This window comes from Herpailurus yagouaroundi, unplaced genomic scaffold (genome assembly GCF_014898765.1).
Source record: "Herpailurus yagouaroundi ecotype Mexico unplaced genomic scaffold, PumYag 139, whole genome shotgun sequence".
NCBI classification, from domain to species: Eukaryota; Metazoa; Chordata; class Mammalia; order Carnivora; family Felidae; genus Herpailurus; species Herpailurus yagouaroundi.
In genome coordinates, this window is record NW_024412394.1 from 9,154,491 (window position 1) to 9,164,354 (window position 9,864).

Below are 9,864 nucleotides of genomic sequence, written 5' to 3' on the forward strand. Positions count from 1 at the left end.
TGTGTTTTTCAAGAAACTGGTACATTTCATCTAAGTTATCAAATTTGTGGGCATAGGGCCATTCCTGGTATTCCTTTATTCTTTTAATGTCCATGGGATCAGGACTAATAATCCCTGTTTTCTGAAGGCAATTTTTCATTGTTCTGACCATTATCCCATCTTCCTCCTGCTAGAGCCTAGCATTAGAATAGTCTTCTGGAAGTTGTGAAGATTTAAGATAACTTAGCCATCTGAATATCAGTAGTACAACAAATGGAACAACAACCAGAAAAACAAATGGAACAACAAAAAAGCACTTAGTATGAAATTATGATTGTGGGAAGAAATCTCTTATTTCTGTAACTTGTTCAGGCCCAGTTGTGTTTCTGTAAGTGCTTTGAGCATCCTGAACCTGTTGATAGTCAATATGAGCAGGTAACAGCGTGGTGTTGTGGAAGAGTATTCAGCTGGAGTGCAGGAACGTTGGTCCTGTTTACTGCTCAGCTGCCGATCTTTGCTGCCTTTAAAAATCTGGTTGTATGATGGAGGCTGATGCTGATAGTTACCCACAAGGAAAATAGTACCCTTCAGATGTACTAATTTCTGCCTAGGTGTCTACCACTCTCAGACCTTCTCAGTGAACATTTTTGAGCATTCTACTCACTGTTGATAAAGCTTGGGCTGAATGCTTATAATCTAATTGAAGAGCTAAGTAAACACATACAAAATAGTTCAAGAACAACTTGGAGTGTGTACTAGTGGAGGTTGAGTGTCAGAGTGGCAGAATGAGACTCAAAATGTAGGTCTTCTCGGGTGACAAAAGCCTTAAGCCAGGCTTGACCCACATGGCCAACATCCACTGATAAGATTAGAAAAACCATTCCCTGTTTAGACAACATAAACAGGATAATTAATTCTTAAGTAACAGAATTAACTAAGGTGGAGCTATATAAGAGCCCTTTGCAGTCAGGAACTTAAGAGGCTTTGATCTTAAACTGGAAGTTCTGGGGAACTTAATTCTGAGATCAGGATCCACGCAGACCATGAATCCCAGAACCAGTTTCCCTGTTCACTTGCTAGAAGGATCTCTCCTACTATACTTTAAATGGGAACAGAATCCATAGCCCAATGAAACATGACCCTTCAAGTTGGCATAACATATATAAATTGCTTTAATAGTTCTATAACTGCTTTTGTGTGTTTGTATGTCTAACATTTATCTCCATAAAATGTCATCCGTGTATATCAGTACATGTAATTAAGACTGTGGTTCTAAATGTGCCTTTGATCCAGAGGGTCGTTAGAATATCAATTAAAAAGCTTCATTTATGGATGAAATTCATTTTCTATCTTAATTTGTAATGGGATAAGTTCCCAAAGAAAAAGAGAAAAGAAGTTAGAAGATAGATATAAAGTTGAGTGAATATTTAGGACTTTTTTCTAAGTGACTTGCAGTTGTAGAAATACTTTTTTGTTTATTCTTCCATGCAGGTTTACATGTATTATTAAGCAAAAGTGAAGTGGCATATAAATTTCCAGAGCTACTACCTCTAGTAAGTAGTACTAACATTTAAAAGTAAATACCTATGTATTATGTTCCATGTATTTGAAATCAGTTTGAAACAAACTTTATTAAACAAGAGTTCTCCAGAAAAACAGAACCAGTGGAAGAGTGTATCCACATGCATGTGCACATGGGTATGTAAGTATGGAGAAAGAGACAGAAAAAAAAATGGATTTATTGTAAGGAATTGGCTCATGCACTTATGGGCCTGACAAGTGTGAAATATGCCTGCCTGGCAGTCTGGCATGGCAGGCTGAGGACCCAAGGAAGAGTTGATGTAGTCTGAGGACCAAAGGCAATCTGGAAGCAGAATTTCTTCATCCTGTGTTTTCTCTTAAGGCCTTGAACTAATTGGATGAGGTCCACCCACATTATGGAAAGTAATCTGCTTCACTCAGAGTCTACTGATTTAAAAATTAATCACGTCTACAAAATACCGTCACAGCAACATTAACTGGTGTTAATCAAAAACGGTGCCATGGCCTGTCCACGTTGACACATAAAATTAACCGTCACACAAACATACTTTGAGTAATTTTAACTACTGTTTTATATAAAGTTTCCATCCCTATCAACCAGTCTTCTTCATAGAGTTGAGATTTTTGAGTATTTTTTTTTTGTTTTATTTTTTGTCTTTACAGAGTGAACTTAGCCCACCCATGTTGATAGAACACCCTCTTAGATGTCTTGTTTTATGTGCCCAAGTACATGCAGGAATGTGGAGAAGAAATGGGTTCTCTTTAGTAAACCAGGTAAGTGTATTTTTAGTTTATGAATAGTTTCCATCCATTCCTTTGACTTCTGTGAAGGTTGTAATTTTCAACATACTTAAGTCTTTGAAAGTTGAGTATCTATATTAAAATTGTTCAAGAAGATAAATGTAAGGTTAAACCAAAATGTTTCTTGGAACTTTTATTCATACATACTTTGTCAAGAAACAATATCAAAAGTACAAATGAACTTAATTTTCTTGATATTTAACTTGAGATCATTTTTTAGAACAATAAATGTAATATAATAAAAATTCAGATTTCATCCCTTTAAATTGTGGTAAAAGTTCTGTTAGATGGTTGTCAGAGGGGAGGGAGTCGGAGGATGGGTAAAATGGGTGAAGCTGAGTGGGAGGTATAGGTTTCTAATTTTGGAGTCAGGATGAGAGGCACAGCATAGGGAATAGAGTCAATGGTATTATAATAGTGTTATATGGTGACAGATGGTACCTATACTTGTGAGCACAGCGTAACGTGTAGACTTGTCCGATCACTGTCTTGTACACCTGAAACTCATGTAACATTGTGTGTCGACTCTACTTCAATCAAAAAAAGCTCTATAGTAATTAGCTCTGAAATTGAGGTTTTAAGTTTTAGACTTCATCAAGTCTTGGTATAGATAAGGTTTTCCCCCCATTTTTCGTAGCTATAAACCTTACAGAAGTAACTTTCTTGGGAGAACCAGAAAGTTGGCTGCAAAATGTGAACCATACAGTGAACACTGAAATCTGAAAATTTCTAATTAATCTCTGCTAAGATAGTATTAACTGTTGAGGAAGCCACATTGTGTGTTGGTGCGTGTGCACACACACACATTCACACTTGCATTGAACCCATGTGCTCTTGGGGATTGGGGAGAGGAGGGACCTGCACAAATAAAAATCTATTTGCCCAATGTAATTATTATTTTTTTTTTTTTAGATTTATTACTACCATAATGTGAAATGCAGGCGTGAAATGTTTGACAAGGATATAGTAATGCTTCAGGTAATGAATTAAAAGCATTAAACTTACAGTTCATAGGGAATTGTTTTCCTTGTTATTTCTACAGAACCCAGCACTTAGGATTACTTCCAAATCTGTAACTTTAGCCTAGCCCTGTCTACTGAGCTCCAAACTCATATGAGTAAGAGCCTGTAGAACATTTTTATCTAGATTTCCTGGACACATCTCAGATTTAACATATTCAAACTACTCTTATTTCCTCCATACCTTCCTCCTATCTTGCATTTCCTACCTTGGTGTATTGTTCAACGTGTATATAGTTGTTAGAGTCAGAAACCTGAAAGCCGTCCTTTTTTCATTGTCCTCTGATTAAAGCCCCAACCCCCTTAAACTGATTTGATTTCCAAGGCTTGTGAAACTTACCTTTCTTAAAATTCTCTGAAATTGCCATGCTCTGTCTTAAGTCTTAAACTCTGCACATTTCTTTCTTTTGCTCCCTAGTTTGCCCACCCTACCTCCTTCCTTTTCCATTTACCTAGTGACTTGTTTTCCTGCATGTCTTAGTGTTCAGGGTCACTTTCTCCAGAAAGCCATTGCAGACACACAATAAGGTGGCTACGTATCCCATTTGGGAAGGCCCATAGCATGGTGCTCATCCCCAGCGTAGCTTTCATAGCTCTGGATTGTGGTTGCCTATTTACTTTTTGTCCCCTCCACTAAATCATGGCAACTATATCTTGGTCCCTGTTTGTCTGTTGTGCATAGCACAATACCTATCATATAGTAGTTTTTCCATATTATTGCTGTGGATTGAAAAATTATAGAAAAGTTATGGAATGTAAATTTCAAAAATGATTGGTTCAAAATAAATTAAAATCCAAGTTGATTTAGAATTTATACAGATGAAATTAAAGGAGAATTAAACTAATATTTAAAAGCTGTTACTTCAGTTAGTATAGTTTTTATCAGCAAAAATTAGTTTGAGAGTTCTTGATAACAGTCTAATATCACGTATATAAAAAGTACTAGAAGCTTAATTGCCATATCACGTTTCTCTCTGAGTGCACATACTAGACGGTGATAGGAGAATGCTGAAATAAAACTTAAGAACTGCATTCATGGGGCTGCAAGTAATTCAAAGCATTAAAAGGAAAGAGAACCTATAGTCCAGGTTACTCTGATGTGTTGGTTTAGAGGAGGGTTGTTTTGTTTCTATTTCATTTTGTTTTACCAACTTAGATTCTTGTCCACACTTGTAGCTTCCACAAGTAGGGAATTGGGCTAAATGGGTTTTCATCTTGTATTGGGATTGGTGACTAAGCTGTTTTCACCTATGCAGCCCAAAATATCTTTCACTAATTATTTAGTAACCCTTTTGACCTCCGTCTTTTCCTTTATCTCAAACATTAAAAAAAAAAAAAAAAAAAAAAGACAGGTGTCTCTATGATGGATCCGAATCATTTCCTGATGATAATGCTCAGCCGCTTTGAACTTTATCAGATTTTCAGTACTCCAGACTATGGGAAGAGATTTAGCTCAGAGATTACCCATAAGGTAAGAGCATGTTTTATAAGCCCGTTTATAAGCCTCATTTAAAGAAGTATCTTCCATTCTTTTGGGGTACATTCATCACCTGAGATAATACAGTACTGGTATTCTTATCTCTGAACTTTCTCTCCCCCCACTTGCTACAGGATGTAGTTCAGCAAAATAATACTCTAATAGAAGAAATGCTATACCTCATCATAATGCTTGTTGGTAAGTTTGGATTGTTTGCGACCTTTATAAATTACATTGGCTTTTGTGGTGGCAAATAGTTCAGAATTTCTGAGCTATGTTTCTTTTAGTTGAGCGGTTCTTCAGTTTGGGGGGAAGGTTAGAGCATCCACGTCTTTCTCCCCTCTGGTTACTGTAGCACCGAGAGTGATGGTCCTGTGGCAATTTGGAACAAGAGAGTAGACCTACTGAAGTAGAATAATCTGAAAGACTCCTTGTCTGAGGAGAAAGAAGGGGAACAGAAGAGTATAGCAAGCAAGAATAGGCTATTTAGGATCTATTTACTGTTACTTTATATCTTAGGGATGTTTCCTCCCATGGTTTTGTGTCACAGAACTGTTATCTTGGCTTTAGATACAATAACAATAATAATAATAATAATAATAATAATAATAATAATAATAATAATAAATTAATAGAGACCTGTGGCTAATAGATGCAGGTTTCTTACTGCCTGTATTTTCAGTCTTGTCACCTCCATCTTTCCTATTCTTTTATCCTATACCTTCCCCACCTCCTCTGCTATTTTAGACTCTGTAGTTCATAGAACAGAGAATCCTGGCTACTGTCAGGAGGTGATATCTTATTTGCCACTAGATAGAAGGACAAAGGAAGGCTCCCCTCCCTTCTACCATGTGGCAGATGGCGGGAAAAGCAGTTTCCGAGGCTACTGGTTCAACTACTGCTGTACCACTTTTCTACTACATCCAGTTCCTTCCTGCCTTCTGATCCCATTCTTTCAAAACAGCAACCAGAGTTTTCTCTCCTCTGCCCAAACCCTGCACTCACTTGTTGTGTCTGAGCCTCAGAGGTTAGGAGCTGCTCTCACCCTAGCTTGTTGCCAAGCCAGTTGCTACCTTCCCATTGCATAGAAAGAAAAATATATTGTGTTGCGTGAATTATAAGTATATACTGCTTAAGTATGCTGGTTATGTTAAATGTGTGGATATGTACTTTTGCATTGACAGGAGAGAGATTTAGTCCTGGAGTTGGACAGGTAAATGCTACAGATGAAATTAAGCGAGAGATTATCCATCAATTAAGCATCAAACCTATGGCTCATAGTGAACTGGTGAAGTCTTTACCTGAAGATGTAAGTACCTATACCTTAAAAAAGAAATTTAGAAATTCTTCCCTCCCTGTCAGGCTAGTGTGTAGAGATTACTTCTGTATACCTTTTCCAGTGGTAAAGACTACAATTCTAGGACATGTATAACTCCTACTAGTCGCTCTTACTAGAAATAATTAGAGGGGTGCTTGGCTGGCTCAGTTGCAGAGCATGTGACTCTTGAACTTGGGGTCATGGGTTTGATCCCCATGTTGGGCATAGAGATTACTTTAAAAAAATTTTTTAATGCTGAAAAAAAGAGAGAATACTAGGGATGGGGGATAGAAAAGAGCATAGAAGTAGAATCTCTTACAGGGAATTCTTAGAAGAGATAAGGATGCTAAATAAAAGTAAACCTGGTCTTGGGGCGCCTGGTGGCTCAGTCGGTTGAACGTCCAACTTCAGTTCAGGTCATGATCTCGTGGTTCATGAGTTCGAGCCCCGCGTCAGGCTCTGTGCTGACAGCTCAGAGCCGAGGCCCTGCTTCGGGTTCTGTCTCCTTCTCTCTCTGCCCCTCCCCCGCTCACACTCTGTGTCTGTCTCTCTCTCTCAAAATAAATAAACATTAAAAAAAAAAAAAAAGTAAACCTGGTCTTGAGAACTGAATTTATGTATCCAGTAGATAAGGGCTTGTTATAGAGTCTTTACTACAAAGTTGCCATGGGTGGTGTAATTGGAGAAGGAAGTGAGAAAATACCTGCCCGGCTGTGTTGAGCAAACTGAAGTTTTCCAGAGCTTTTTCCTTCTGAAGCATTCAAAAACTCTTCTTAGGGAGCCATCTCTTTTCCTTCTAGTGAATGTAAAATAATGTTCATGGGCATTCAGAGGCTAATTATAACTGTTTTTCCTCTAGGATCTCAAGGTCTTTGGCCACCTATTTTTCAGCCACAGGGTTTTTCAGATAGATAACCAACACTTATGGTTAGGAGTAGTCCTTATTTCTTTGAGGCTTTTCAAAATGTTTCCCCAAATTTGAAACATAGATCAAAACTTTCAACCTTAATGGTCATTCTTCTGGGATTTAAACCCCTATTTGTTTCATAGTAATACTTCCTTTAAACTTTGCATTATGAAAATTTTCAAATATCTATAGAAATAGAAAACAGAACCCATCTCCAGTTTCAACTAGTCGTGTTTTATCTTTACCCCAACCATGAATCCCTGCCCCCCCCCCCCCCGGATTATTTTGTTAAGAATGTCAAGTTTACCCACAGATGACACACGCTCTCCACCATCCAACCAAAACCACAGCGTGAATTTGCAACAGGGGAGGGAAAAAGAAGAATCAAAACTTCCAAGACCCTGGTTTTTTTCTTAAAAGTACTTGAAAAAGGAAAATTCATTTGTGTTTTTTATTTACATTTAATATTTTTTGTATGTATTGTTAGGAGTCAACCATTTTTAATGATCTCAGATGACCAAACCAGACTTTGGAGTGTTCTCTGTTCTACTTCTGACTTTACTTGTGGTAGACCATGTTCGTTATAATTTCAAAGGAGAAAAAAAAAACTTTGAAAAAAAAAACCAAACAGAAACAACAACAACAAACAGTCTTAATTCCGAGCATTCCAGTAACTTTTTTTATGTATGTACTTAGCTGTACTATAAGTAGTTGGTTTGTATGAGATGGTTAAAAGGGCCAAAGGTAAAAGATTTCATTTTTTTTCCTTTTTGTCTGTGCTGTTTTATTTATTTTTTTGGCCTGTTTGATGTAGGTGTACTGTTGTACAACAGTAATCCAGAATTTTATTTTGCTGAGCTGTTCTAACCAAAACAAAACAAACAAACAAAAAGCCCAGAATACCAGGTTTACCATTTCATCTATAACTAGAATTGTATGTGTGTAAAACAATGGTTCTCGGCCAGGGACAACTTTGCCCCCACGAGACATTTGGCCAGATCACCACTCAGGGCAGGGTCATATGGTGCTCCTGGCATCCAGTGAGCAGAGGCCAGAGGTGCAGCTGAATATCCTGTAATGCACAGGACAGAACCCCCACAGCAAAGAATTGTCTGCTCTAGATGTCAGCAGGGCCAACATGGAGAAACTGATCCAAAAGGACTTTTAGGAAAACTTGTCTATCCGTATGCCATGATCACACCTAAAAGAACAATAATTAATAATTTCTTAATACCACTAGATATCTAGTCAGGATAAAAATTACTTGTGCTTTTTTAATACAGGAAACGAATCCTGAGTTGCTAGATGAGAAAGCGATTACAGTTTCACTTCGACTTTAGAATAAAGAAGAATACAATTTAAAACAGCATTTTAAAATACATCTTGTACAAAGTAATGGCAACTATATTTGCCAAACATTTTTGACCAGAGAATTCTTTAATTAGAATTCCTATTAACATCTTGTTATGAATAGGATATGATTTCAGAAATGCTGTTTTACCAAAAATAGATAAGAAATTAGTGTAACCTTCACGAAATGCTAAATATCTTACGTAAATTTTAAATGTTATGTGTACTTTGTGCTTTTAAGTTAATTCCTTTTGAAAGCTGTCACCTTGAAACCGTAGGATAGTGACTTAGTTTTAACTGTATGAGTCTGAATGAATGTTAGTTTATCAACTAAGTTTCCCTCGTTATATATTAATAATTATGTTTACTATGGAATCCTCGGCTATAAAAACTGGGATAATAGTACAGCCGCTTCATAGAGTTGCTGTGTAGGGCTTAAGAAGAGAAAAGCACAGGGGCACTTGGGTGGCTCAGTGGGTTAAGCATCCAGCTTCAGCTCAGGTCATGATCTCATGGTTTGTGGGTTTGAGCCCTGCGTTGGACTCTGTGCTGACAGCTCAGAGCCTGGACCCTGCTTCTGTGTCTCCCTCTCTCTCTCTGCCCCTCGTTGTTCACGTTCTGTCTCACTCTCTGTCAAAAATAAAAGTTAAAAAAGAGAGAGAAAAGCACAATGTTTAAAGTGCTAGCAGATACACAATTAACATGAAACACACTTGTTTCTCATACTGTTAGGAGAACAAGGAGACTGGCATGGAGAGCGTAATTGAAGCAGTTGCGCATTTCAAGTGAGTTTACTTCCTGTTGTTTCCCGTTCAGTTGTTTTTAATATATTAATTTTTCTTGGTGTTTCCTTTGATGGAACTGAGAATGAAATTGTTGCCTTCAGAGAGTGACAGCCTTTTCAGATACAAATTTCTGAACTAGATTTCTCACTGTCCTTTCACTCTTCTGATCTAGCTCTTCACTCAGTAACTAAAATTGATTTATGAGAATGTTCACTGTGCTCAGAACCAGTGTTCATAGCTGATAGTTTCAGATAATTGACATTAAACTGAACAGATGACCTAAGGCAGTGCATTGAGCTTTCTTAAAACTGCTTTCTTCGTTTTCATTTGAATGCACCTCTTAAGTTATGGGATGGCCTTTGAATACTGCCTTCACTCTTCCAGTGCATTGCCCAGTCAGTAAACCAGTTTATCCCCACTAAGGTTGTTGAGGCAGCTTCTCAATGCTGCTTTTTCCTTGCTCCCACCCCAACAGTAATGTCTTTATTTTTGTTGACTATAAAGATACAATATATAGGGACATCTGGGTGGCTCAGCCAGTTAAACATTGACTCTTGATCTCAGCTCAGGTCTTGATCTTGGGGTCATGAGTTCAAGCCCTGCATTGGGCTCTGCACTGGGTGTGAAGACTAAAATTAAATTAAATTAAATTAAATTAAATTAAATTAAATTAAATTAAATTAAAT

At 37.4% G+C, this 9,864-nt stretch overlaps 1 protein-coding gene across 9 annotated transcripts in view; it reads left to right on the top strand.

Moving 5' to 3' along the window:
• The window catches only part of UBR2 (ubiquitin protein ligase E3 component n-recognin 2), a 125,296-nt gene that overhangs the window by 77,079 nt on the left and 38,353 nt on the right, over nt 1-9,864 (top strand). For 8 of the 9 annotated variants that reach the window (XM_040473524.1, XM_040473523.1, XM_040473518.1 and 5 more), the window contains 7 exons: nt 1,471-1,532; nt 2,185-2,295; nt 3,235-3,300; nt 4,690-4,812; nt 4,953-5,016; nt 6,003-6,127; nt 9,126-9,178. In XM_040473524.1, coding sequence (XP_040329458.1) covers nt 1,471-1,532; nt 2,185-2,295; nt 3,235-3,300; nt 4,690-4,812; nt 4,953-5,016; nt 6,003-6,127; nt 9,126-9,178 — 604 coding nt within the window. Of the gene's footprint in view, nt 1-1,470; nt 1,533-2,184; nt 2,296-3,234; nt 3,301-4,689; nt 4,813-4,952; nt 5,017-6,002; nt 6,128-9,125; nt 9,179-9,864 lie in introns of those variants that run through there. The other variant, XM_040473526.1, reaches the window with a different exon arrangement.